We start from the raw sequence: 27,881 nt of genomic DNA, 5'->3' as shown, positions 1-27,881 counted from the left end.
AGCCGTGACGCCTGTGAGCGAGCGTGTGCCCCGCGTGCGGCCCCCCCACGGCTTTGCGCTCTTCCTGGCAAAGGAGGAAGCCCGAAAGGTCAAGAAGCTGCACGGGATGCTGAGGGTGAGCTCAGGCACAGCTGACCAGCAGCTGTGCTCCTGTCCCCCGTCTGGGCCAGCGCAGTGTCTTCTGTAGGTTCTCCCTTTGTCGAAAACCTCACACCTGCCCTTGGCTCCCCACAGAAGCCCTTTGGCCCCACCCCGCCTTCCGTCACCCCCGATTCCTACCACCCCAATCCTTGCTCTGCCTCTTCTCATGCTCAGGTCAAATGCTTCCTACTGCCTGGCCTCTAGGGACCCTGGGGGTGGTCTCAGCCTTCGGCGGGACCGTGTCTGCCCCCCCACCCCTGGCGGGGCATCAGCAGGTGTCTGGGCTGCCTTCCTGGCACCAGGCACCCTGGCCGTGGGCAGTTTGCTGGCCAGCTCTGTTGCGGTGGGCCCGAGTGGGGTTGGCTGACCCCAGGGCTGTCCTCGCCCCCAGAGCCTCCTGGTGTATATGCTCTTCCTGCTGGTGACGCTGCTGGCCAATCACGGGGATGCCTCATGCCACAACCATGCCTACCGCTTGCAGAGTGCCATCAAACAGGAGCTGGGCAGCCAGGCCTTCCTGGCCATCACCCGGTACGGACACCCCCAAGTGCAGGGAGCTGCTGATGCCAACCAGGTCCCATCTTTCCTGGCCTTCATCCAACCCAGTCCCCGGGGGACGTGGGCAAGTGTCTTGGTACAGTTTTGGTTGTCAGGACTAGATATGGTGCCCAGGATAGCCCCCTCACACTTACCTGCCCCAAATACCACTAGGCTAAGATGAGGGAATGCGAGTCTTTCCCTTGTGCCACCGGGTGGCCCTGGCAGCCTGCTGTTGGCTGGGGCTGCAGGAGCGATGCTCTCTGGGGCTCTGACCTGCCTGCCCCATGGGGTGGAGCGTGTGACTGTGTCTGTGGGCAGGTCTGAGGAGTTCTGGCCGTGGATGTCGCACGTGCTGCTCCCCTACATCCACGGGAACCGGTCCAGCCCAGAGCTGGGGCCCCCACGACTGCGTCAGGTGCGGCTGCAAGAAGGTGAGCGGCTTCTGGTTGATTGCCATGTGCCCTTTACCTTCTTCTTGCTGTTTCTTTATCTGTGAAACCAGGACCTCCACCTTCTGGGCTCAGGGAGGGTTTGGGGCGATCATGTTGGGCCCAGCCCAGGCAGCTGGTCAACAGTAAGTGCTCCTGGTTTAGTCCTGCTCATCCCCTGCAGCTCTCTGCCCAGACCCTCCCGGCTCAGGGCTGCCCACGTGCTCTGCAGCCTCTGGCACCTTCAGCACCGGCGACTATGGCATTGGCTGGGGGAGTGCTGCCCACAATGGCTCGGAGACGTGGGCCTACTCTGCACCAGACCTGCTGGGGTGAGCATGGAGGGCGCGCCCGGGGTTCCTGCGGGGCCAGGGCCTGGCTCTAACACTGCCCCCTCGTCAGCAGTGTCTGGTCCTGGGGCTACTGCGCTGTGTACGACAGCGGGGGCTACGTGCAGGAGCTGGGGCTGAGCCTGGAAGAGAGCCGCGCGCAGCTGGGCTTCCTGCAGCTGCACAACTGGATCGACAACAGGTGCGGTCGTCTGAGCTCCCTGCCACCCCCCCCATCCGCCTGCAGGACCTCAGGCAGGCACACCGCCCTCACCGGCCCTTTGTGGCTCCCCATTCGTTCCTGACGAGCCTCACTGACCACTCGGCCTCCACCTCCTCCCGGGTCCATGCATCACCCGCCCCGAGAGCCCTTTCCTCCGGGAAGGCACGCAGGTCTTCTCACCCCACCCCCTTCTCGCCCCGTAGGAGCCGCGCCGTGTTTGTGGAGCTCACGCGCTACAGCCCGGCCGTGGGGCTTCACGCCGCCGTCACGCTGCGCCTCGAGTTCCCTGCAGCCGGGCACGCAGTGACCGCCCTCAGTGTGCGCCCCTTCCCGCTGCAGCGCCTGAGCGCCGGCCTCTCCCTGCCACTGCTCACCTCGGTGGGTGCCGGCCCCGCCCCCGCGGTCCTCCCAGCGCAGGCCCCGCCCACTGCTCGCCCCGCCCCATTCCCTCACCCCCTCCTCCCGGCGCCGGCCCCGCCCACCGCCCTCGCCCCGCCCCAGCCAGTCTTGGCCCCGCCCCCGCAGGTGAGCCTGCTGCTGTTCGCGCTGTACTTCTCGGTGGCCGAGGTGCGCGTGTGGCACAGGGAAGGGCGTACACGCGCGGTGCAGCCTGGGGCCTGGGCACGGTGGCTGCTGGTGGCACTGACCGCGGCCGCGGCGCTCGTGCGCCTGGCCCAGCTGGTTGCCGCCGACCGCCAGTGGACCCGCTTCGTGCGCCGCCGCCCACGCCGCTTCACCAGCTTCGAGCAGGTGGCGCAGCTGAGCGCCGCAGCTCGCGGCCTGGCCGCCTCGCTGCTCTTCCTGCTTCTGGTCAAGGTGAGGGCTGGGCCGGCGGGGGCTGGCTGGGCCTGGGCCGGGCTGGCGGGGTTCGGTCAGCTGACCCCACTTGCCCGCAGGCCGCACAGCAGCTGCGCTTCGTGCGCCAGTGGTCGGTTTTCGGCAAGACGCTATGCCGGGCCCTGCCGGAGCTGGTGGGGGCCACCGTGGGCCTGGTGGCGCTCGCCGTGGCCTACACCCAGCTGGCCGTTCTGGTAGGTGACGGTGAGGCCGGCGGGGGAGGGTGGTGTAGCCCGGGAGGCGCCCCTCACCCGCGCCCCCTTCCCGTGCAGCTGGTGTCGTCCTGCGTGAATTCGTTTCGGAGTGCGGCCCAGGCCCTCTTGGTGCTGTGCCCTGGGTCCGGGGCTCCTGCCCTGTGCCCTACTGAATCCTGGCGCCTGTCCCCGCTGCTGTGCACGGGGCTCTGGGCCCTGCGGCTGTGGGGGGCCCTGAGGCTGGGAGCAGTCCTTCTGCGGTGGCGGTACCATGCTCTGCGTGGGGAGCTCTACCGACCAGCCTGGGAGCCACAGGACTATGAGATGGTCGAGCTCTTCTTACGCAGGCTGCGCCTCTGGATGGGCTTCAGCAAGGTTAAGGAGGTGGGTACGGCCCAGTGGGGGGGAGAGGGACGCACCCTGGGCCCAGGTGAGCCCAGGGTGCAGCCGGACTGACCGAGCCCCTGTGCCGCCCCCAGTTCCGCCACAAAGTCCGCTTCGAAGGGATGGAGCCGCTGCCTTCCCGCTCCTCCAGGGGCTCCAAGTCTTCCCCAGATGCACCGCCCCCCAGCGGGGGCTCTGACACCTCACGGCCCTCCACCTCCTCCAGCCAGCTGGACACGCTGAGTGGGGGCCTGGGCCGGCTGGGCCCACGGGGGGAGCCCGAGCCCTCGCGGCTCCAAGCTGTGTTCGAGGCCCTCCTTACCCAGTTCGACCGACTGAACCAGGCCACAGAGGACGTCTACCAGCTGGAGCAAAGGCTGCAGAGCCTGCAGGGCCACAGGAGCACTGGTCCCCCAGCCTCCCCTCCCCGCAGCCCCTCCTCAGACCTGCGGCCAGCCCTGCCCAGCCGTCTTGCCCGGGCCAGCCGAGGCATGGGCCTGGCTACTGGCCCCAGCAGGGCTTCCCTGCGGGCTAAGAACAAGGTCCACCCCAGCAGCACTTAACCCCTGGGCCCTGGGTTCATAGCCCTTCCCTGGGGTGGGTCTGTGGCTTCACTCCGGCTTCTTGAAGGAGCCGGAGCAGACACCACCGCTCAGTATTAACTTCTGCCGCCCTCAAGGTCTCGGGCCAGGCAGGAGAGCTGCACGAAGGTCCCCCTGGGAGGAGGCAGCCGCTCTCTCTGGGGGGGCTCTCAGCACTTTAAAGAGGCCATGTGGGCAGCCAGGACCCAGGGTCCCCTCCCCAGCTCCCCATGGGAGGACACAGCAGTATTGGGCCAAGTGCCCAGCCTCTGAGATGCTAATTTATTACCGGAGTCCTCAGGTACAGCGGGCTGTGCCCGGCCCCACCTCCTGGGCAGACATCTCCCCTTTGCTAAGGATCCAGGCTTCGGGGAGGGAACCTGCCCCTCCCGTGGTCTTCCCCACTAAGTTATTACCTCTCCTATGCCCCTGCTGAGTGCACTCCCCTTCCGCTGCCATATGTGTGTCTATCGTCAGTAATTTATATGGGGTTAAAATGTATATATTTTTGTACGTCGCTCTATTTTTCATTAGGGCCAAGGGCCCCGCTAGCTGAAGCAGCCCAGTGCCCACGGTCACCCACGTTGAGGGGCAGCGGGGACGGCAGAGCAGGCCTCCCTCCCGCCTGACCGGAAGGCCAGGGCCGGCCTGGGACAGGTGCTGAGAGGGGAGGCTTGTTAGAAGGGCCCAGTCCCCTCCTAGGCAGTTCTGTTTCCCCCCCGCCCCAGGGGCCTTGTTCTGTGCCTGAAGCTGCGCAGCAAGAAGGCAGGGCCCAGACCTGCTGGTGCCAGGTCTGGGTGAGGAGCAGGACAAGGGCAAGAACAAGGTGGTCAGGTGGAAAGAGCCCTCCCCGGGGGCTGGCTCTTGGGGCTGGGGCAGGTGAACACAAGACCGTGTGTGATGGCGTGGGTGGCCCAGACAGGCCCCGTACCACGGCTGGGGGGGGGGGGGGCCCCCACGGGGACCTTGCCCAAGCTATAGCCTTGATTCCATCCCCACCGGACAAAGTCAAATAAACCAGCTGGCTGACTGCATCTGTGTGAGCCACGCGGGCCAGGAGGCACTGCGGCTTTATTTCATGCGCACACGTCCGCGAGGGGCAGCCTCACACGAACTCCGTGAAGTCATCCACCGAGGAGATGAGGCGCTTCCGCTGGCCCGTCTCATATGTGGGCATGGGCTCTGCCGGTGCCTGAGCAGGGGCTTTGGCGTGGCCCGGGGGGTGCATCTGCATCAGGGGCAGGCTGGGGTTGGAGTAGTGAGCTTCCTCCCGGATCTGCAGGAGACAGGAACTTCAGCAGCCAGCCCCAAGGTAGGGGGGCACCCACCCACCACAGGGGGTCTGGGTCCCCTCTTCCCTACCCGGTGGCGGAGCCGCTTGATGTGGCGGAGCCTGGCGATCCACTTGGAGGGGTAGATGTCGGTGGGGTTGGAGCGGCTGTGATGTACCTGTGAGGCCATCTGGGGGGGGTGGGCAGGGGGGGCAGAGGGGGGAGTGGTGAGCCCCCGTGGGGTCGCACCTGTGGGCCCTTCCTACCTGCCCCCTGGGCCATCCTCTCCACTCACGTTTGCGTGCAGAGCCATCTGACGGGCCACAAAAGGCAAGTTGCGGTCTGACACGATCTTGGCCACGCTGGTGTCCACGAGACCCTCCATGTCTGGGGAGAAACAGAGCTCACCCCAGGGCTCAGGGTCCCGAGTGCCTCCCCGCCCCCCCCACACCCCGCGGCTCACCTTTCCTGCACTGCAGGGTCACCAGGTTGCACTCGTAGTCCAGGGGGGTGATGATGACATGGACGAAGTTGAACTGGCCCTGCCCAGACGAGAGCAGAGGTCACCTGGCCCCGAGGACCGCTGTCCACCACTTCCTACCCCATTGGGGCGGGTGGCTTGCTACCTGAACAAGCCTGGGCTCTGCTCACACCCTCCTTCCCACCGGACCTAGGGGCATAGCTGCCTTCCCTCTCAAAACCCCACCTCCACATCTGGCTCCCAACCACTGAATCCACCCGAGTTCGGATTCAGTCTTGACTGCAGATAGGTCCGCAGCCCCTGTCCTCCCCTCCCTGTGGCTCCGGCTGCCACCTGCCTGTCACCCAAGAGCAGCACAAGGAGCTCGGCATGTGCCCAGCCCCCAGCTCTGCACCCCTGCCTGCTCCTGGCTTCTGTCCAGTGACCTTGCCCGAGGCTCCCCGCTGTGTTCAGAACACACCCACGAACTTCTGAGCACCGGCACCCTCGCCGCTGGGGCCGCCCCGGGCTCCCCACTCCCCGGTCTCACAGCTGTGTGGCATATCCCCCCCACACCCCGTGACAAGTCTCCCGGAGTCAGCCCGCCTCCCGCCCTAGCGGCGTCCTCTGAGAAAGATGGTGACACAGAGACTGACCCCAGCTGCCGTGGGTGCACAAAGGAGGTGCCGGGCAGACAGACTCGGAGCCCCTCCGGAGACACAGAGCACCTCCTGGGCACCCCACAGCCCGCTAAATACGCGTGCACAGCAGCTCTGCGACTCCCCACGACGCCACTGCTGGTGCCCCGGCTTCCGTGGGAAACCGATGGGGCCACTGTCCCCGTCCTTGTTCCTGAGAAGGATGCTGGATCCCAGGGGGGTCTGCACGGGAGGCCGGGGCCCCTGCTGCCAGGACGCTGACCCTGCCCGGGCCCGCCCCCAGCACCCCCACTCACTCTGATGGTACCCAGTTTAAAGTCCTCGCCAGAGTCGTTGTACACAATGGACACGAAGTCGTTGCCCAGATGACGCTTCTTGTCACAGCGGTGCTTGTCCACATCCTTGGTGGGCATCAGGGTGGCAATGTGGAAGACAGCTGCAAGGCGGACCCGGCCAAGCACTCACAAGGGCTGCTCGGGGCTCGTGTCGGTGGGGCTGGTGTCGGTGGGGCCGGGGAGGGGAGCGGGGTGGGGGGACACCTCTTGGCTTCCCCAGAGGCTCTCAGGGCCTGGCCGGCCGGCAGCACAACATCCCTCTCCCCGAGGGCAGAGCTTCTGGAAGTACAGCTTCCGGAAGCAGAGCCACCAGCCCCCTCGCTGCCTGCACGCCCAGACAGGTGAAGGCAGGCCCTCGGCCCCGCCCATGGCCTGACGGCAGACAGTGACAGCGGCGTGGCCGGGCGCGTACCTTGCATGATGTCGTCGTGCCAGCAGTAGGTGAACTGGCCGTCCTCCCCACACACATCCAGACCCCCCAGGTACACCTTGTCGGGCTGGCAGTCCTTCAGCTCGATGAGCTTGCCCAGGCCGGTCAGGAACTCCGTGTACCTGTACGAGCCGTGCTCGTTGGACAGGATGGCCAGCTCACTGTCGCTCTGTGGGCAGGGAGGAGCACGCTGGCAGCCGCCCCTCCCCCCACGGCTCCCGGGGGCCCCGAGTCTGTGCAAGGCCGTCCTGCACTCCCAGCCAATGTGCTCCACGGGACCTTCCCAACACATCCAGAAGCCCGGCAGTCCTCGGAATCCCAGCCCCAGGCCCCAGCCCTGCCCCTCACAGGGACCGTCAGCACCCGCCTTCCATCGGTTCTCACACACGGCAGCCAGAGGGATGCTCTGGACGCTTAGGCCGAGTCACCTCGAACCCTTTGCTCAGAACCATTCACGGCCCGCCCACCTCCCTGGGAATGGCCCACGAGGCTGTCCACGTCCGCTGTCCACATCCGCCCTCCCCTTTACTTCCCTGCCCCACCTCCCATCCCCCACGCGGTGGACAAGGCACCAGCCAGCCGCACCTGCCATTCCCGCACAGGACACTCCCGTCCCTCGCTTCCTCCACGCCTGGATCCCCAATGCGAGGATCAAACCTGCGGGATCCCAGCACCTGCCGCCACCTCCACAGTGCTTGGCACTCCCTTGGGCACCACGAGCTCAAACACTCACCTGTCATTCCTGTCGTGTCCCTGGCACTGGAATGGTACCTGGCATAGGGCTCCTTGAGCACCGGCCACGTGGCAGCTCATGCAGTGACTGAGCTCTGTGGCGGACCAGGGCGCAGACCCTGACCCCTACCCCAGGCAGGAAGGCCACACAACTCCACCCTCACACCCAGGAGCCTCACCTGGCCTTCTCCCACGTACAGGACGGCAATCTTGTGCGTGTCGTAGGATGGAATCTGGTCGAGAAGCTGCACTGACCGCTCGAAGGACTGTAGCCACAGAGCCCTGCCTGAGCTTGGGCGGAGGCCGTCCCCTGCCACCAGCCCTACCATCAGCCCCAGCCGGATGCCCTTCCAGGGAGGGCTCTCCTCACGCGGGTAGGTCACTGTAGGCTGCCCCAGGGAGCCAAGGCTGTACCTTCCGCAAGCCTAGGCTATGGCCACCACCGCTAAGAGTTAGGGCATCCCACGGCACCCCCCACCCAGGCTCCAGGGGGACCCGCAAGGGAGAGAAGGCACCCACCCACCTCATTGGGTAGAAGGATGGGCTTGTTGGACTCGTCACCAAAGAAAGGCGAATGGTAGAGCTGCAGGAATACAAAGCTGCAGGAGGAAAGACGGGGAGGGCTGGCCTGGGAGCTGCGGGCCAGGTCGGGGTCACGGCCAGTACCGTCTGCCCATGCACAGGGCAGCAGACCTGAGCCTCTCTTGTGGCTCCAACCAGCCACAGGGCCGAGGCCACGTGACCTGCAGCCCAGCCTGTGGCAGGGCCCCTCGGGCACCACGTCCCCATGGGGACCATCCAAAAGCTCTAGCAGCTCCAGCCCCAGAGGGCAAGGCTCACCTGGGATTGATGCCTGGCACCTTTTCAGTATTGGAGGCCCCAGCTCTGCTCTTGAAGGCGTCCCTCTCTACCCTCTTGCCTCTGCGTGATGGGGCCGAATCAGAGATGGTGTAGCCTCTGGGCCGCAGGCCACTGGGGGAGCGGGGGCAGCTGGAAGGCAAGGGACCCTCGGGCTGCGCGGGGCCCCGGCCCTGGCTCTCTTCGCCTGGGACTGACCAGGAGGCACCTGCCCCGTCCAGGATCCCGGACTGGGACCGGGCCTTGGCCTCAGGGCTCAGCCGGCCAACATCAGTCTTGTCCCCAGGGTCCCCAAGTATGTCCTGCAGGGTCTGCAGCTCAGGCGAGGAGCTGGACTTGCTGAGGGGCTGGGAGGGCTGGAAGGAGAGCTCCACAGAAGGCCGGGCGCCCTCGGAAGAGACAGCCCGCTCGATGGGGATTCCTCGAGCCGCCAGCTCCTCTGCAGGGAACTTCTCCTCTTGGCTGGAGCTTGAAGATGACTGCCAAGAAGGAGTCCACGGGACCTCCGTCAGGAGATACCAGCGAGCACACCCAGGGGTTCACTTGGAGGCGATGAAGCCCCCCCACCCCCCTGGCAGGGCCACAGAGCCCCTCAGCAGCAAGCGGACGGCTGCATCCTCTCCCCCAGGATGGCACTTGCCGGTGCCCCACACCGAGCAGGGAACACCGACAACCAGCAGCTGTCAATCTGCAGGGCCCGCTGGGGAACCCCAGACTGTCCACGCAGCACTGACTAGGAAAGATAGCTAGCCTTTTTTTAAATGACAAGGGGAGCGGGGCAAAAAACTTGCCAAAGTTCTGAGCAAGTCCGTGCGCGCCGCGGAGCCTGGAGCGAGGCCCTGTCCCTCCTCCCACAGTACCCTCCTCCCGCTCCCAGGGGCGAGCACCCCCAGGGCACCTCGGGCAGCTCCGGCGCCCCAAGGCACTCACCCTGCTGTAAGCCTCAGCGCGGTCACTGCGCTGGTCTGTGCCTAGCGTCGCCTCAAAGTCCTCCAACTCCATGGGCTCCGCGGACAAATGAGTCTCGCTCGGGCTCCCCTCCTCCAGAACCACCGCCGAGTCTGGGAGGACACAGATGGGGCTCCTAGGTGCTGGCCCGGCCCCTGGGAGCTCACATGGCCTCAGAGGTACCAGCCTCTCCCCAGCAAGAGAGCGCAGTGGGCCCCGCCACAGCCTCACCCCAGGCCTTCCTTGCCTGTGTCTCTGAGCCGCCCACACCCCATCAAGTCAGCTGCAGGAGAGCACGGAGGGGCGCGGTGTGGCCCCCGTCACAGGGCGTCTCCACAGGCTCCCAGGGTGGGGATGAGGGGGGCATCTGGCCCCTGGGATCCGCATCCCAGGGTCCACAGAACCCGCCCCTGCTGCTCAGTGAGGTAGACGGGCAAGGGCAGCACAGACCCCCACCAGGGAAGAGCCCCCATCTAAGACGGGGCCTCAGCTCAGGAGGAGCGGTGGGCCCAGACCAGCTCCCAGGAACAGGCGGAGGCCGTAATCCCTCCTTGACTGGACCCGAGGAAAAGCCTGATGCGGGAGGAACCCCTGTGAGCACACACAGACGGGGAGCCCGTTCCGGAAAGCAGAGACGCGCCATCGGAGCCCAAGCGAAACCCGGAGCCAGGAGCGCCAAGGAAAGGCCACGACGCCCCAAAGCAGCATTTCCTGTGCCACTGTCAGGACGGGGGTGGGGGTGAGAAGCCACCGAGAGTTAGCACAGCCCACGGCCGCCCCGCATACAGCCCTTGCACACGCGCGGTCTGTTAGCCGCCTGCCAGAACCCGTCTGCTCGCTGCCCTTTCCGAATCAGCTCCTGCCCACACGTGGGGGCCCAGGTGGGCCAGAGGGCCGTGCGGGTCAACCCCCGCCATCGCCAGGGCCTGGAGGTAATGGGCCAGCCCATGATAAAAAGCAGACACAGCCCAATTTGTGAGTTCACCAAGCCAGTCAGACCACCAGAGGCCAGGGCAAGGTCAGTCCGGCTGAGCCGCAGGGCCAGGCTCGCCCCGAAGAGCATCTGTGGCTCAGCGGCCCGACGTCACCTCCCGAGGCCTGAAGAAGGGGCAGCGAGGGCCCATCTGGCGGGGCACAGAGCTCAGCCGGCAAGGGCACAAGGCAGAGGGGCCCACCGGCCAAGCGCAGGCACTCTGCACAGACGTCCTCATGCAAGTCGGGGCCCTGCATCTGGGGGGTGAGGAGCGGCACCGGCAGAGTCGAGGAGGGATGACCGCATGAGGGACGGCGGGAGCAGCAAGTACGAGGCAGAGCAAGGCTCTGCGGCAAACGGCGCCTTCCTTAAAGAGATATACGAATACCTGCCCAGGAAATGCTCCTGTGCAGCTTTGCTTGGCAACTGGACTGGTACAGGGAGGAGAAAGAGGCCACTGCAAGGAAGACCGCGCACGGCCGGTCAGCAGCAGCACAGACTGCGCACAGTCGAGCAGAGAGGAAAGGCAGCGCTAGTCCCGCACAGAGCCCGAGCCTGGAGGGAGAGAGCGGAGGGCCAGCGGCGGCCGGCCGGCAGCGGGCGGCTCCCGGCTCTCCGCGCTGCTGCAGGGGGGCGGCCCTCCTCCTCACCAGCAGAGGTCCTGGGCCTCGAAGCGCCATGTGGGGTCACAGGGAAGGCCGGAGGGTGGCCCGGAAGGAGCGCACCAGCCCCGCCAGGCAAGGGCACAAGAGCGCGCAGGCAGGCTTAGCTGTGCTCGGCGCATCCAAACCCAGACCCAAGCGCAAGTGCGGCTGCCCTCCTGGGGCCACGGGCACGCCGAGGACAGTGCAGGCCACAGGGCGTGCAGGGCTCTGAAGTGTCCACCCTGGAAGCACCTGCCTGCCCCTCTGCGAGCGGCACATCTCTAAAGAAGGGGGCCCTTCTGTAGGAGCCGGCCCCGCTCCCGAACGCCAGGCTGTGCCAGCGACAAGGAGAGCTCAGGGAGCTGGCTCCAGCGCGGCCCCACGGGGCGGGGGGCGCAAAGCTGCCTTCCCGCGGCACTCACCCGTGTTAGACCGCGGGGGCGGGGGGGGCTTGGCTGAGCCCGCCGCCGGCACCGACAGCGACTTGTACAGAGCTGTGTCGCGACGCTCCTTAAAGCGCTCGGCGGCCATGAGCGCGTTGGAGAGCTCCTGCAGGGGCATGTTGTTGATGTCCGAGGAGAAGGGGCTGAGTGGGTTCTCCAGGCTCATCAGCCAGCTGGTGTTCCCTGGGGAGGCGCACAGGCAGCACCCTTTAGGCATCCAACCACCCCATCCCCTCCCGGAGCTCCCGGGGCAGCCCATCCCCCCGCCCCCCGCCACTGTCCTTAAGGGCACGTGCCCGGGCTCAGCAGGGTTCCTGCGCTCAACCAGGGAGTGACGAGGAGGGGGACAGGCCCCAGGCAAAGGCATGCCCATGGCTTGCCCCAGACCCCCAGGTTAGGGCAGCCCCCGTGCAGCAGTCACCCGCCTCATGCATGAGGAGGGGTCTCAGCGCACACCACTCTCCACCCCAGGGCAGCTCCCAGGTCCTGGCCAGGCTTGGCGGAGGCATCTCAAAGCCCCAGGCCTCGCCATGGAGAAGCCTGAATGGGGGGCCTTCTGGGCTCTGTCCCTCTCCCCATAAGGCCCAGGAACCCACACTTTGAATCAACCTTCCACACTGAATGTCTTCCAATCCCGAGCATCTCACCCAACCCGACCCACCTCCTCTTGCCCTGCCTGGGCCTCCTCATCCAGTCTCCCACCTGCCCCCTGCCTGTTCCCCGCCCGGAGCCAGGACCCGCGGCCCTTCTGCCCGCACTCGAGGCTCCTCGGGGCCTCCTATCCAGCCCTCTTCTGTCACCGCTCACCACACTGTGCCCAAAGCAGGTCTCAGGTCCTAGGCCTTGGTTTAAGTTTTTGTAATACCCATTACAGGCAGGGTCGTGTCCAACAAAATCCATGTATCGGACTCCTGACCTCCAGCAGCTCAGAAAACAGCTCATTAGGGTAAAACAGGGCCACAGAGATGGCCCCTAATCCCCTGAGCCCTTCCAAGAAGAGACAGGACACAGACCCACAAGAGTGACCCAGGACTCCAGGCTCTGGGCGCACGAGAATACACGAATGTATCTGTGGCTGAAGGCCCCCAGGCCACAGTGCTCTGTGAGGGAGGCCCTCCCGCTTAGCCGCCCGGATTGCCCCTCGCCACTCCCCTTGGCACTCAGCTCAAGAAGTCACAGAGCAGAGACTCGCTCGGCCCTGTGTGCCTGCCACTCACTGCCGGGTAACTCAAGCCCTGGCAGAGGCCCCTGCATGCTGAGCGCAGGCCCCTCCGTACCTGTGGGCCTCCGGACCAGGATCTCTGCCCAGCCCTGAGTCAGCAGGGGGACGTAGGCTGCCAGGCTCGTCTTCTCCTGTACTGGGAACTGGGTACCAGCTGACGCCCTCTCAGACTTGCTGGCGAGTGCTGTCTGTGCACCCGGGGAGGTGGGGCCACCTGGGAAGTGGGAAGCTGGAGTGTCCAGGGCACCAACACGAAGGCCGTGGCCCCCTGAGGAAGAGAAGGGCAAGAGTGCCAGTGACCACCACCTGCCCAATGCAGAGCCACCAGCCCGAAACCGGCTGTTCCGCCCAGGGCCCGGCGACCGGAGGCAGCTCAGCTCTCCCTGGGTGCGGCCCTTGTACGGGGTCGGGCTCAGTGGACCCAGGGCAGTAGGAAGGGGCCATGGTCGGACCACATCTCATTCCAGCTGCAGCAAAGAGAAGCTCCAGGGGCAAGCTGGGCCGAGAACCAGGGCAGCCAACGGTTCCCAGGAAACACTGGCCACGAGGAATAGACCCACGGCCACGAGGGGGCCTCAGGCCAGCTGTAGAGAAGGCACGCCCCCCACTACACAGCCCCGTGGCCAGGGCTCACAGAGACAACACCCCAGTTGGTCAACCACCTTGTCCCCAGGCTCCGAGCAGTCCCTGCGAGCATGCGGACCCACAGGCACCTGTGAAGGAGGCAGGGTGGGGCCCAGGCTCACCGGACATGGAGCGGACCCGGTCCCGGGCCCTACGGCACACCTGCTGCCCAGCCTGGGACTCCAGCTTGGCAGGCGCCTCCTTGGTCTGTCTCACGTGCGTGCCAGGGTCCGAGCTGAGGGCAGAAGGGTCCGTGTGGAGCGTGACTGAGGTGCCTGGGCCCAGGACGGCCGCTGTCAAGGCCTGCCGGGCAGGGGGTGGAAGGCACAGTCACCTCGACTCGGGGCCACCCTGCAGCTCTCCTGAGTCCAAGCCCAGCAGCGACCGGGTCCCAGTCCCCACGCTTGTTGTCACGGTAACAAGCTTGTTCCCAACCAGCCAGGTTTTGGTCCTGCCGCCAGCCAAGAGGAACTCGCCCACAGGCGACCTGAGAAACAAGAGCGTCAGCCGACACCTCACCCACCGTGGGCTCTCTGAATGGGCATCTTGGTTTCTTTTTTTTTTTTAAAGATTTATTTATTTATTTGAGAGAGCGAGAATGAGAGAGTACATGAGAGGAGGGAGGGTCAGAGGGAGAAGCAGGCTCCTCGCTGAGCAGGGAGCCCGATGCGGGACTCGATCCCGGGACTCCAGGATCATGACCTGAGCCGAAGGCAGCTGCCCAACCAACTGAGCCACCCAGGCGCCCTGGGCATCTTGGTTTCAAAGGTATGCAGACTGAGGTGGGCCCTGGTCCCCAGAAGAGTGGGGCCCCACGATGTGCAGAGCAGCCTGGCCGGGGCCTCGCCTGCTGCCACCGCTGCCAAGTTCGGTGACAGAAGCCGAGCCAGGCGCTGGCCTCCCGCCCCGGGGCCCGGCCCGCACCTCTTGGGAACCGCTGTGAAGTTGGAGAACACGTATCTGGCCATCATGTCCAGACATGTTTCCGTGAGCTCCAGGTGGAGATTTTTCAAGTTGTCATCAGCCTGGGCCATCGAATTCTCGTCTGCAGACCCCAAGCTGGCGCTGGTGAGGGACGTCTGGATCCTGCTGGAGGGAGGGGCCCCCGCGAGGTCAGGGACCAGTCAGGGCGACTCATCTCCCACCAGGGGCCAAAGCTCGAGGCATGCAAGTGCTGGGAGGGCTGCGCCCACACACCCCCCACCAGGGCGCACGGCCAGTCGAGCCACAGTGTGGCAAACCGCGAGGACACATCGTCCCAGAAAGAGGAGGAGCAGGGCCTCACAGGAGAGACCCAGTCCCACTTGTCGGAGCAGAGGCTCAGGAGACAGGATAGAGACCGACGTCCCCTCACCGAAGCACAAGAGAGTTAGGGGATGGCTTGGTGGCAGAACAGTTTAGTCATGCAGAGACACAAAGATTGCATTCTGCCCACAGGGCCACCTCCCGATGACAGGGAGGGTCTGGGCTTTGTGTGCCGCTCTTCCCCCTCAACTCAGGCCCCCGGGGCCCCACAGGCACCCAGCGACCAGGAGAAGAGGCTCATGCAGGTTTAATTCTGATACGAAATTTCACCGACCCTTTGCCATGTTTGGCTTGTGTTAAAGAATTTGCTAGAAAAGAGCTGAAAGCTTCGCTGTCCCCATCCCCCCAGTCAAACCCCACTCGGCAGAGGCCAGCCTGAGGCTGGAGCCTAAGCCAGGCAGCGGTGAGGAGGTGGGTCTCCGAGCTTCGGACTCGGAGGCCTGAAGGGACTTCCTGGGGAGGACACAGCCCCCCACCCAGCTCAGTGCAGCCTAGCCTGGTCGGCGCAAAACAGTGACCCCCAGAGCCCACACCTGCGCTCAGACACGGCAGGGGGGAGTGACCGAGGCCGCGCCCCTCGACAGTTCAGGCCTCCCCAGCCCCCGCCTCCTCCCAGGCTGGCCCCCACCCCTGCTGCTCTGTACAGAGCCCCCCCCCCCCACCATTCCCTTTCAGCTACAACAGAAAGCAGCCCTCTACTAAAAGAAAGTTCAAGGTTAAAGTCCACTTAAGAGAATAGGAAAGCCAAACCCTAGAATGCGTTTCCTCCCCCAACCTGCGTGGGCGCCGCTTTAATATGCGAAGGCCCCTTACCTCCGGGGACAGGCCTGCGGGTAGCTGCCACCGGACACCTGGCTTTCTCAGAGCTACAGCCCTGCTCCAGGCTCCCAGGCCAGCCTCTGAGGAGGCCGTGCAGCCAGCCCGTGCTCGGACGAGGCTTGGGGACAGAATGCAACCTTTCCACCCCTCACCTCCAGGCTCCCCTGGACCAAGGGCTGCCCCTTGGGCTCTCCTCCAGCTCCGGCCAGGGAGGGCGTGGGCAGGCGACGAGCTCATGCAAGCAGCCCCATGCACCGCCCCCCGGGCACTCCCGCCTGGCAGGGCCGCCTCGCGGGCCCTGCTCCAGGGCCTGAGCCCCCCGCCCGAAGGAGCCCACTACCTGCGGACCACATGTTCAGACACACTGATGCTGCGGCACCGGAAGGCCTCGGCTGCAGGGCTCTCCTTGAATTCTTTCACGGGTGGAGAGTTATTCAAGCCTTGTTTGGGGGGTCTGGCTATCCTCAAACTACCAGGTGAGGAAGGAAGGCCCAAGCCCCAGAGAGCCCAGCTCCCGGGAGGGGAGAACAAGCCATTGGAGGGAGAAGGAGGAAAGGTCACAGGCCACAGGGTCAGGATGGAGAGCCCGAGGGTGAGATGAACAAAAAACCATGCCAGAGGCCAGTTAGCAGGGGGAAGAAACAGAAAATAAAAATGCATGAAAATACATGTCATAAACGTGATTGACAAAAAGTCAAGTTTCACGCATGGAACCAAAACAAAGAACATTAGTGCAAATTAAACATGTATGGAGCACTATGCACGGCAGATTCCAGGCTGTGCTGACCAGGCGCCCCACCCACCCCGCTCAGGGGCCGGGACGCCCCAAGGCCCTGAAGGTCACCACTCAAAAGGCCGGTTCTTAGCTCAAGGCCCCTGGCACCCAGCTACTGGGAGCTTGAGAAGCCAGCTTTTGACTTTAGGTCACGCTGACCTGGTCATTCTGGAAAATGCCGTATCCCCACCAAGGGAGAACTGAAAAGCTTGGGCGGGAAGGCGGGGACAGAAAGAGGAGTCGCCGTTCGTAGGAGATGCAAACAAGACACGAGGCCTAGCACAGTTCTCTCAGATCTGGCAAAAGCGGCTGTGACGGGGTCCAGAGGAGCATGGCCCCTGCTCAGCAGGGGTGGAGAGCAAGCTCGGGAGGACGGGCAGCCCCGGCCCAAGACTGGGCTGACCATAGGGCCCCGGAGCTCCACCCCAGCCAGGCCAGGGATTCGGCCTCTCAAGAGCTACCACTGCCCTGACGCAACCCTCGGCCCATCCGGTGGAGCTGGGCCCAGGCACCCTACAGCTAGCATCCCGATTCCCAGCTCTGTGAGTCTGCACTCAGGGGCTCAGGCAGGCCTGGCCACAGTCCAGCACATGGGCTCCGCGACACCGCAGGCCACGGGGGCCAGCTGGGTGGGCAACAGCTTGCTCCTCCAGCTACATGAGGGCGCTAAGGGCCTCCACAGGCCCTGCCTCTACGCCAGGACCCCCTGGTGCCCAGCACAGTCTGAAAAGGGACATCCCCCAGCCACATCCCAGTGCCGCCGGCCGGCCTTGGGGCGGCAGGCCAGCCCAGACCCTATGTGCACCACGCCGGTCACAGGTCACGCTCGCAGACCCGCCCCGCTGCGCCCCATTCGCACCGCAGGCCCGCACCTCTTGGGCCTCTCGTTGAGACTGGTGCTTCGAGCTCTGAAGCTGTCCTTCTCAGGGGTGTCATCGAAGGGCAGGAGGACGTTGGAACGCAGGCCCTGGCGGAGTGGAGCAGACCTGAGCCATCGGCAGGGGGACTGACCCCCCTGGTTCTTCCCTCCGTGAGCCTGCCTGCAGTGCGCCGCGTCCCAGCAGGCCACGCTCGGCAAGCGCGGCACCTAACGACGCCCACTTCTGGCTCCCGACATCTCCATGCCCCAGCCACAGACAGCCAACGGCAAAGCGGGTCCCACCCTAACTATGGGTTTGGCCTCCGCTGGCCTACCTTAGTGATAAAGGGAACAAAATCCTTCCGGAAGGGCAGGCGGCATCTAATGAACCACATGGCTATAACGTGATGGGCCAGGCACACGATGTACTGATTAAACCTGCAAGAAGAAAGGGAAGTGAGGCGGCTCTGATGGGGCCCCGAGGCCGAGCATAGAAGAGAGGCCCCAAGGCCACAGGCCCATCGGAGGTCAAGGACCAGCATGGCTCTCGGCTGCAAGAGGCCTCAGGCTGGCCCAGGCCGTGGGCGGGAGGGACGGGCCAGCACTCACTTGGAGGGATTGGTGTAAGGCAGGGAAATGGCAAAGACGCTCGCGTACTGCTCAGCTGCGAAGTTCCGGTAGAGGTGGGGCAGCCGGGCCAGAGCTGCAACAGCAGGGCACAAGGGTGAGGGGGCGCGGGCGGGCCGGGCAGACGCAGGCCCACGCCTGCCGTCGCCAGGGGCCTGTGCTACTCCTGAAAGCCAGCGCGGCCACCCTGACCTAAGAGGGCTGCAAAGGACTGAAGGTTGCAGCCCCCTTGAACATGACCTTCCCTTGACCCTTGGCTCTCTATTCCAAGGGCTAGTAAACTATGGTCCCCAAGGCCAAATCCAGCCAACGGCCAGCACTCGTGTGACCCATGAGCTAAAGATGGTTTTTACATCTTTAAAAGGCTATAAACAAAAAGAATGTGCAGCAGAGGTCCTACGTGTCTCTTTGCAGAAGCGCTGGTGGCCCGGCTCTGCTCCTGTCACCGCCCTGCTGAGGGCCAGATGCGCACTAGGGTACTGGGAACGAGGGGGTGAGTGGGGCAGGTGAGCAGGGCACCCTGAGCTCCTGGAAGCCCCTCCCTGCTGTGGTGTGTGTCCTGAGGGGAAGTGAGAGGAGGCTGTGAGAGCCCAAGTGCAGGGACCCGCGTCCAGCAACAGAGAGGCTTCTGGGCCGTTTAAACCGACACTGAGTATAAGAATGGAACCGGCCACTGGAAAGCCAGAAAGGAAAGCATTCAAGGCTCAGGGGCAGGAAGTGCAAAGGCCCCGAGGCAACAGAGGATGGCACACCCCAGGTGCTCCGTGGAGTTGTATCCCAAGAGAGGCGGCAAGATGAGGTCAGCAAAGCCAGCACGAGTGACAGCCCCAACCCCGAGGGTCCGCCCCACACTCACATGTGCGCTTGCTCGCACACAGAGACGGGAGGGGAGCCAGACGCTTACTTGACAGGAACTCGAGGAGTGGAATGGCCATGCTGGCCGTGGCTGAGATGTGCGTGAGCTTCACGACCAGGACGGGAAGCGCCTTGATGATGATGTCGGGCATCTCCACGCTGCAGATGGCCAGCGCCACGACGCACTGGCTAGCACAGCGGTAGATCAGGCCTTGCTCCAGGCAGTACACCATCTCCCGCTGTGGGGCAGCATGGGTGCCTCAGACCCAGCCCGCCACGCCCCCGCCCCTGCCCACAGACAGGTCTCCCCTCACCCACTCCGGAATGTTCTACAGAAAACAAGATCAAGGCTTAGCAGGGTTAGCTGCCTCATCCCAGGTCCCTGAGCCCCTAACCAGCACAGCACCAGGAGCTGAGCCCTCTTGAGGTGACCGGACAGTGGGGCAGCTGTGGTCAGGCACTCCCTGATGCTTCCTGCCCACCAACAGTGGCCGGCCGCCCCGGCGCCTCAGCCCATCCTGGAGCCAGAACGCGCTGGGCCCATTACCTCTTTAGTTATGGGCCCCATCCCCCCACTGGTTGGCCTTATGACAGGGGAGGTTCTGCCTGACACAGCAAGGCCACCAGGCCCACTCAACTCCAGGCGGCCTCCCACGTGAAGACGCCATGCCGTGCCCAGCAGGAGACAAGTGCAGCTCGGGCCATAGGCTCTGGGCAAACCCTGTAGCTCAAGGCCCCACGGACCACTAAGTTTCCCATAGCCAGCCCCATCCCTCAGACACACTCCAGGCTCCGGGGGTCCTAGGGACACCTTCAGCCCAGGCGGCCAGCTGCCCAACAGGGCGCGGCCAGGAAGAACCAGGCCAAGCGGCACAGGAGCGCCCGGAGGCGGGGCAGCGGACGGGCGCGGGGCATCAGCTCCAGACATCGCTGCCGTTGGCTCCGAGCAGCCCAAGTCTAGCGCAGGCCCCTCTCCCTGCTGGCTGGGACCCCGAGGGCACTAGCCGACCTCTCCAAGACTTCTGTTCTCTCACCAAAGACGGCCGGCTGACCAAGAAGCATTGGGACTCTAATGGACACGGTGGATGTGCCCAGCAGCGCGTTATCAGGGAGCTGCTGTGTGCCTGCTGACGGCAGAGGCGCAGGCAGATGGAAGTCAGGCGCCCTGGGCCCCGCTGCCAGCCTCTCAACACAGGCCCAGCGCTCGTCCCGAAGCCAGGCAACGCTCCATAGAAAGAAAAGATGCCGCCACGTGTGGGAGGGCAGCAGAGGGCCCAGGCCCCCCGGGTGATGCGGAAAACGTCCGGCCGGGCTGGCTGACGCAAACATCCTGCGGAGCAGGCTCGCCTATCCCTCTCCCACCGGGTACCTGTCTGGTTTTGTCCAAGTAATTATGGTAAGAGATCAGCGCCGTCAGCACGGGAACCACAGCCAGATGCAGGTCGGTTCTGGAGAACCCTTCTGGGGTGCCTCGAAGCCGCTCCAGGGTTCTGGGACCTGAAAGCTGAAGACCAGGGCTCAGGTGGCAGCACGCCCGGCAGTGAGGAGAGGGCGAGTGCTAGGTGGCCGAGAGCCCGGGTGGGGGGCCTTCCTACATCCTTCTCTGGCCAAGGGTCTGCCTTTTCAGACATGGGAGCATGCCCACACCCAGTGGCCAGGGACAGACAAGAAATGGGGCACACGTGTCCCAGAAACCCCGGTGAGGAAGAGAGGGGAAAGGAGTCAAGACAGCACACTCAGATGGTGAGTTCAAGCCCTTCACGGAGATCTCCGATTTCCTGCCCCCTGAGCAAGGAAGGGAGGACGGGGCCTCAAGGGCAGGATCTGCACTGCAGATAGGGATCTGTGTCTGAACGGGACTGCCCTCTCATGCGTCCACACGTGACCTCCCAGGACCTCACGGGCGGGGCAGGAAGGCACTAGAGGTAGCCCCACCGCGAGGGGCGGCATTACCACGGAGCAGAGGGCGGAAGACAGCTGGTCGACGCTGCACGGAGACGTGAAGATGAGCACCTTGTAGCGCAGGGACTCGGGCAGCTTGCTGAGCACGAGCTTCAGCACCTTCCAGTCCGCCTCCTGCAGGAAGAGCGGCCGCTCAGGGGGCGGTCGCGCCCTACAGGGGAAGACGCGCTCTCAGAGCCTCAAGCTGTGTGCAGCCAGGCAGCTGCAAGGCCTCTGGACCCCCTCTGTCCCCACAGGAGCACGTGTTCCTCTGAGAAAGTTCCCTGCTGTACATCAGCTGCACCCTCCAGATGCCAGGCTGAGCGGGAGGCCCAGGCACAGCCAGTAGCGCCTCTCTGCCCTGAGCTGGCCCTGAACTTCCCACACCTGCCCCACCCTCCCCACGTGCCCGCCAGTGACCCACAGGCTGCCTGCCCAGGACACTGATGCCCATCCAGGGCACCATGAATGCATAGCAAGAGAAAAGCCCGTATCCTAACTCCAAGGGAAAAGCAGCATGTGTTCCTGAATAAGCACAAGCCCAAGAACCCGCTCCAGGACCAAAATCCACTGAGGGCCACCGCAATGAGGAGGACGTGGTTGTGGCTCCCACTAGAACTTGCCTGGTGAGTCCTCCCCACCTCATCGGGGGAGACCACAGTCCATAAGTGACACCAATGGTCGTGAGTCCTGAAAGCCTTTCCCCAGATTGAGCCTGGGACTCAGAGGCCTTGAAACTCTCACACGAAGTGCCTGACAGCCCCCTTCGGTGCCAACGCCTGGTGCCCCCGGCGAGGAGAAGCCGCTTCCCTGCATGTGGCCCTCCAGGGCTGACCTAGGCCAGCACAGGCTGCCCAGCCCCGTGGCGGCACACCACTGACCACGTGGCCTCTCTCGCCGGCCCGTGCGGAAACAGGCCTCCACCCTGCCCCTCCGCGGTGCGGCCCCAGCTACGTCTCTGCCGGCACCTACCCTACCTCCAGGCTCTGCTTGTCCTGCCCCGGAACCTCTCCTGCCTTTCAGGGCCTCACTCGGCCCTCCAGGTGCCCCCAACCAGAGGTGACTGCACCCCCCTGATTGCACACAGCCCATCTCTGCCTCCACCTGATGCACGTCATCCAATGACTCGTTATCCCTCTACACACCTTCATCTTACACCAAAGCCACCTCCCAGAGGTGGGAACACGTCCTCAGCTCCATGCCCAGCTCCACATGACGGGCCGCACACGGCTACAAATGGTTACAGAACCCGCCATAGGCATGGGGCGGCAGCGCGCACGCCAACAGCGGACCCCCGACGTGGCTGACACAAGGACCGGAGCTGTGCCCGGCGCGGCGGAGGGACCGGCCGGCTCACCTGCTTCAAGCACTGCAGGAGGACGCGGAAGAGCAGGGAGTAGGGCAGAGAGCCGAGCCGCACCGCGGGGCCTGCAGGCGCGGGGCCAGGCGGCCCGGTGGGAGGCGACAGGGGGCCGCTGGCCTTCTTCTCCGGGCCCCTCTCCGGCTCCCTGTGGAAGCAGGCGGGATAAGCACTGAGGCCGCAGGTAGGAACCAGCATGGGCGCCCCGGCTGCCCCACACTGCCATCGGTCGGCTGCGGGACGTCCCTCAGACCCATGGGCACCCCCGGGGCAGGGAAGGACTAGCTCCCCGGCCTGGAGCTGGGGGCACGGCTGACACGCACATGGCGTCGCAGACACAGTAAGGGCTGAACCTCACGGCCCCATCCTTGCTGGGCAGGCCGAGGCGGTGCAGCGAGTCGGCCCTCAGCAACAGCAGGAAGTCGAAGGCCTGTGGGGAGAAAGCGAGGTCCAGCGAAGCAGGGCCAACGCCGGGCCCGTCCACTCACACGCCAGCCTCTCTGGGAAAGGCCATGCCCGCTAACAGCACACACATCCCAACTGCTCCGCGTCCGCAGCAGCGCGGGTGCTACCACACGGCCGTTCCCGGCCTCCTCCCGCAGCGCCCAGGGCCTGCCCCCAGGACACAGGGGCAGCACGGCCCGCACCCTGACCGGGCAGCGCCCCGCACCCCCGAGTGCCGGAAAACACAACTGTGCTCAGGCCACCGGCACATCCTCCAATGAACGACAGGTCACTTAACCACGCTGCACAAATGACGGACAGCTGCCCCACCGCGCAAAGGCTCTGGAAGGGACCAAGACTTCCGTCCCAGTGACCTCCGCTCAACCTGGTGCCAACATCTACAATGGTAGCCGCGAGCCGTGTGCTCTGCCCCGTGTGGCCTCGCCCCGCCACCGACAGACCGCGGCCCCAGGGCTGACAGGGCTGTGTCGCCTGAAAGCGATGGAATCCCATCTCCGCCCACGCCCGGGGCCACCGCCTGGCTCAGCCCAGCACGCAGAGGCCCGCGGACACAGACAAGGGGAAGGGCAGCAGGTCCTGGCAAGGCTGCAGCCACAGCCGGTGCAGAGGACGGAATAGTCTGCAGGAGACCCCTCCTGGGCCCCCTGCCACCTCCCCAGCCTGGGGTCCCTGCGGGCACTACCAGGCCCCCAGGAAGCTGGCCATGGCCAGCCGTGAGCGGCAGCGGGGGCGCCCAGAGCCGCGGACGGCCACCGGCCCCGTCATACCTGCAGCCGGATGCTGCTTGCGATGGGCAGGGCATAGTCGTGCCTGTAGTGCAGCTCCATGTGGCTGACGAGCGTCTCATACACACGCACCGCGTGGCTGGCAGGCAAGGCATACAGCTTGGTCTGCAGAGAGAGCGTGCCGGTCACTTTGAGGGCAGGAGGCTGAAAGACAGCCAGGGAGCCAGCGCCCCGGTGCCCAGGAGAAGAGGAACAGGACGAGCTCTCCGGAGTGACCGGACAACACACAAAGCCTTCAGGCTGCTAACTCCGCTCCCGGGACTTTATCCCGTGGACGCTCCCACACGTGCACACTGTTATGGCAAAAAATCAAAAACAACATGTTCGTGTCAGTAGCAGGGAACCCACTAATAAATCTCTGCGACATGTGCAACGGGGACCCGTGAGCCGAAAGCACATTCTCCTGCCACCTGCAGAGCAGGACAGACCAGGGGTGAGCGAGGCCCCACGGGCTCCAGGGCGTGATCCAGGCCTGTCATCCCCACAGCGAGCCCCCTCCCTGACAGGTGAGCCCAGGAGAGGCCAGGTAAGACCTTGGCGTGGGGGGCGCCGCGAGGTGGCATGGGCTGGCCAGGAGCTGGGGGTCCAGCCGCAGCCAGAGCGACCCCTCCATGGCTTGTGGTACTCTTGAGGAGAGCAGCGGGGCCTTAAAACATAGATCATTGGTGTTCTTGTTCAAGAAAAATTAACAAAAAAAAGAGAGGGGGTGGTGGGAGTTGGACACAATGCTCAGGCCTATTCAGAAAGCACCGCAGGGACAGCTACAGCCGGGCTTGCCTGTTCTGGCAGGAAAGACAAATGCAGTCTAAGTCGTCGCTATGTTCACCCTACTTGTGTGTTTCACGCGGATGCAGATTACTTTTTAAACAAGAACCGCCTGACCCAGGACTTCGCCTCAGCTAGCCAACAGCGTGGTACTGTGGCCCCCGGTCTGCAGGGCTGGAGTTCCAAGTGAGGGCAACGGACCACCTTCCCAGCTTCTCAGAGGCAGGAGTCTGGGCTCGCTCAGGCCAGCGCACTCCCTCACCCACCAGAGGTCTAAAGGGGGCCGGGTTCCCGTGACAGGAGGCCACGGAGGTGACGGAAGGCCACGGAGGTGCCAGCCAGCTTTCTGCAAACACTTCAAACTTCTGCACCAGGAAATAACCATCCCGTGTAAGTGTTAGGAGACACTGTGTGAACAAGCAGCATTTGAGGCCAGTGGTTCAAATACTACATTTTATGTAATACTGATGCTGGCCTGTGAGCTTGAGTGACGCTGTGACGCGGAGAGTCAGTGACAGGCCTGGCGGCCAGCAGCAGAGCCCAGGCAGGGGCCGGCCGGGGGCATGAAGGGGCCCAGGCGGGCCTGGGAGCACGGGAGGCCGGCCGTGGTGCAGGGAGGCAAGCGCCAAGCCCTGACAACAAACTCATCCACGACACACAAAGTCCTCTCACAACTCAGTAAAAAGACAAATGATCCCGTTAAAAAACGAGAAGATCCGAACAGACGTTTCCCCAAAGAAGACATACAAATGGCCAACAGGCACCGGAGGAGGTGCTCATCCTCCTCACGAGGGGCATGCGGACCAGACCACAGGGAGCAGCACTTTACGCACAGCGGCCTGGCTACGCTCCAGAGAAGCACAAGATCCGCGTGCTGGGGAGGACGTGGGGAAGGGCAGCCTTGCGCACTGCTCCCGGAGATGGAGCGGCCCCTGTGGAAGACAGTCTGGCCGCTCCTCGAATGATTACGCCCAGGGTCGCCATCCGAGCCGGCAAGTCCACTCGCAGGCGTGCACCCAAGAGAAGTGAAAACCCATGTCCACACACTGGCGCACGGACGTTCACCGTGGTGGGATTCACAGTGGCCCAAAGGTGGAGCCACCCAGTGTCCGTCAGCACAGGAACCGATAAGCAAAGACGGCAAATCCACACGAGGGACGACGAGCCATCCGAGCGAAGCACTGAGCCCTGCTACCAGCCAGGTGAGCCTTGAGACACTCAGAGTGCACACTGCACAAGTCCATCATTATGAAACGTCTGGAGCAGGAAGATCCACAGGACACACAGTGGACTGGTGGTTGCCAGGGGCCAGGGTGCCGAGGGGGAATGGGGAGGGACTGCTAATGGGTGTGGAGTCCCTTCTGGGGAATGAAGACGTTCTAAAGTTGCAGTGATGCAGCGATGGCCACACAAGTCTGTGGAGATACTGGAAAATCCACTGGATTACACGCTTGAAGTGCATCAATTCTCTGGTACGTGAACTGTATCTCTCAACAAAGCTACTAAAATCATCCCGCAACCACAGGGCCAAAACGGACAGCAGGCCTCCCCACCTCGGCAGCGGTGGTGAGAGCTGGCAGTGGGGGAGGGAGCAGCCCTAGCTTGGGGGCATCTCTGCAAAGACTGGCCCTGCAGCCCTCACGAGCCCCCATGCTGGGACAAGGAGTCCGGGTCACACCGGGCTGCCATCTGCGACCCCCAGGGACTGCCCTGGTCTCCCAGAGACGTGTCCCTGCAGAGCAGCATTCCAAGGGGCGCCTGGTTGGTGCGCCCTCCCAGAAGAGCAGAGGCCCACCTGAAGGATGACCAGGAGCCCCAAGACGGCGGTCTTCACATCCTCTAAGGAGGCTGAGTACGCCGCCACATCTCTCTCCTCCAGCTCAGGGGGTGGAGAAAGGGAGCGGGCAATCACCTTTAGAGAGAAAATGTGGATTCAGCTCCCTGGCTTGGGGCTCCCTCCAGCGGCACTGGTCAGACCCAATACTTTCTCCTTTACTTCTCAAAAGCTGCATTTTACACACCTGAGGGACCGTTCAGAAAGCGTGTATTTCACAGTTAAGAGAAAAACACGCTAGTTATGCAGAAGGACAATGCGCCCAAGCCCCAGTGCCCAGCCCAGCTCCCGTGGGGCACGGCCACAGGTGTCTCCCAGGACCCGCCCCAGTGCCAGCCCGGCCACATCCCTGCTGGGAGGGGAGCCCTGCCTGGGACACAGCCCATCGCTCTGCGGAGAATGGGGACAGGAGGTCCAGGGGCCAGTGCTGTGGTGGGGCTTGGCCATAAACTGGGGCCCCTCTGGCAGCCCAGGTACCCAGAGCCCCGGGCTCGAGCGGCCCTCACCTTTTCCACAATGTCCAGCAGGCTGTTGAAGTGGTGGGTATGACAGCCTTCGGCCAGGTCCACCAGCAACTGGGTGGCCAGTTTCCGGACTTGGGGGTCTTTGTCCTCGGGGACGTGGGAGAGCTGGGAGATGACCACTGAGCTGATCAGCTCCTCCTGTGGCAGCACAAGCCGGGGGGGCGGGGTGAGTCACGTGGGGCAGGGATGTGGCAGCACCTGAGGGGCGCTCTGCACAGCCCCTCAGGGGCCCGGGCCCACAGGCCCGATGCACCAACGAGTGTCCTGGCTAGCTGCTGCCCATTCGATGTCACAGCGGTGGGCCCCCATGTGCGTGCGCCTGGGGTAGGAAGACTCTGTCCCTGACATCACGGGGTCCGCTGTGATGGGCAGTGTGATGACAGCTTTCAGAGGCAGGTACAAAGCACCACAGCAGCAGAGAGCAGGACAAGACCGACCCTGACATGAGGAAGCTGAGAACCCAGAGGGGCTTCCTGGAAGAGGCAGCACTGAACTGGACTCCAAGGGACAGAGATACAGGAAAAAGGAAGGCTAAGAGGGAAGGAGTGGGCAGACCGGTGCTGGGAACACCAGAAATGCTGGTGAGGCTGCCCTGAAGCCACACAGAGCCTGAAGTGCAGCTCCTAGGGGAACGGGCATGCGAGCAAGGGGCATGCAAACGTGTCTGAAGGATGGACTCTAGCCACAGACCAAATAAATGACAGACTGGAGGAAAAGAACCAACAGTAGAGAGGAAGGCAAGACATGGAACCACAGTGGTTGGGCTGGGACTAGAGAGTGTGAGCACAAAAACGAAAAGAAAACTTCCCTACAGGAGACTCTGCTCAGAACTTTTGTTCTAGGTCCTGAGCAGGCCCACGATCCCTGAGGGCAGCCCCGCGACTCTAGGCCCAGCATAGGCCTGGCGGGAGGCAGGAATGAACATCCAAGTGCGCAAACAGGGCGTGAACCAAGCCTGTTAAGAGAGCCTGCCACAGAAAGGCACCTGTTGGACCCCAAGTCCAGGGCAGACCCAGGAGGCTTGCAGAGACCCCACCCCTTGAGCCCACTGACCCCAGGGCATCCCCCCCCACACCCCCCAGCAGAACTCGTACCTCATAGAACTGCCTGTTGATGAGCAGCACGAAGGACAGGACATCTAGCACCTTGATGCGAACGGCACTGCGGGATTCATTCCTGGGGGCAGGGCACACCTGCTGGGGCCGGGGTAGGGGGCACCAGGCCCCAGCTCACTCTGCACCCTGCGCCCCAGGCCCACACGCCTCTGTGGCAGGGGAGAGCCACTGCGGACTCCGCCCTCATGGGGCGTGGCTTGCCAACATCCAGACCAAACACAGGGCGACGGGGCAGAGCGCTCAGCCCCCAGAGCAGCATCTTTCTAGACGACCACTCCACAGGAGCAAGCACACTCAGGTGCCTCAGAGGACTCTGTCCTACTGGAAGACCAACCTGCTCCCACTCCTTCCAAGAACGAGAAAGGAAAACCCTGACCGAACCGAGCCTGGGCTCCAGGGGGCAGGCTGGCCCCCGAAGGCTCCCTACCTGAAGAATCTCTCCATCAGCAACTGCAGGTTGTGAATCCAGCCGTCCTTCGCCGGATGGATTGACTGCGCCCTGTAGGTTATTAAGTTTAAGAGAGAGGACTCCTGTGGAAGAAAAAGCCTGGCGTTAATGAGCTGCTCTGCCCCGAGGAGGTTTTCCTACACTCATG

The 27,881-nt window shown here is 64.1% G+C and overlaps 2 protein-coding genes across 2 annotated transcripts; one reads left to right on the top strand and one right to left on the bottom strand.

Annotated features, from left to right (window-relative positions):
- The first annotated feature begins 6 nt into the window (after positions 1-6).
- On the top strand, positions 7-4,655 carry LOC123323687 (polycystin-1-like). The gene is made up of 10 exons (XM_044912142.1): positions 7-115; positions 533-672; positions 1,000-1,112; positions 1,294-1,441; positions 1,515-1,640; positions 1,865-2,039; positions 2,187-2,477; positions 2,558-2,692; positions 2,771-3,076; positions 3,172-4,655. Exons 1-10 carry the CDS (start codon positions 107-109, stop codon positions 3,637-3,639), a joined length of 1,911 nt encoding a protein of 636 aa, XP_044768077.1. The 5' UTR covers positions 7-106; the 3' UTR covers positions 3,640-4,655.
- A 42-nt stretch (positions 4,656-4,697) lies between these two features.
- Positions 4,698-27,816, bottom strand: LOC123323688 (tuberin-like; the record flags this gene model as incomplete). Its single annotated transcript, XM_044912143.1, has 29 exons — positions 4,698-4,933; positions 5,020-5,118; positions 5,224-5,315; positions 5,392-5,470; positions 6,344-6,483; positions 6,795-6,981; positions 7,724-7,810; positions 8,068-8,143; positions 8,385-8,881; positions 9,333-9,463; positions 11,390-11,593; positions 12,688-12,900; positions 13,379-13,491; positions 13,591-13,743; positions 14,181-14,342; positions 15,721-15,849; positions 17,028-17,122; positions 17,350-17,452; positions 17,624-17,717; positions 18,546-18,735; positions 19,866-20,000; positions 20,450-20,572; positions 21,795-21,945; positions 22,121-22,227; positions 23,030-23,152; positions 25,608-25,724; positions 26,153-26,308; positions 27,265-27,346; positions 27,713-27,816. Coding segments are annotated over 29 exons (4,113 nt in total), but the record flags the coding sequence as incomplete, so codon positions are not given.
- Between the last annotated feature and the right edge of the window lie 65 nt (positions 27,817-27,881).

Source organism: Neomonachus schauinslandi, unplaced genomic scaffold (assembly GCF_002201575.2).
Source record: "Neomonachus schauinslandi unplaced genomic scaffold, ASM220157v2 HiC_scaffold_201, whole genome shotgun sequence".
Classification (NCBI taxonomy): domain Eukaryota; kingdom Metazoa; phylum Chordata; class Mammalia; order Carnivora; family Phocidae; genus Neomonachus; species Neomonachus schauinslandi.
Note: the sequence above shows the minus strand (reverse complement) of the source record. Positions and strands in the feature narration are given on the sequence as shown.

What these genes read in the sequence shown, in the direction of transcription:
- LOC123323687 (XM_044912142.1), top strand. An exon ending in TCAGGTGCGGCTGCAAGAAG is followed by an intron (nt 1,113 to 1,293) that starts GTGAGCGGCTTC and finishes CATCCCCTGCAG; the next exon opens with CTCTCTGCCCAGACCCTCCC. An exon ending in GCTTCAGCAAGGTTAAGGAG is followed by an intron (nt 3,077 to 3,171) that starts GTGGGTACGGCC and finishes TGCCGCCCCCAG; the next exon opens with TTCCGCCACAAAGTCCGCTT.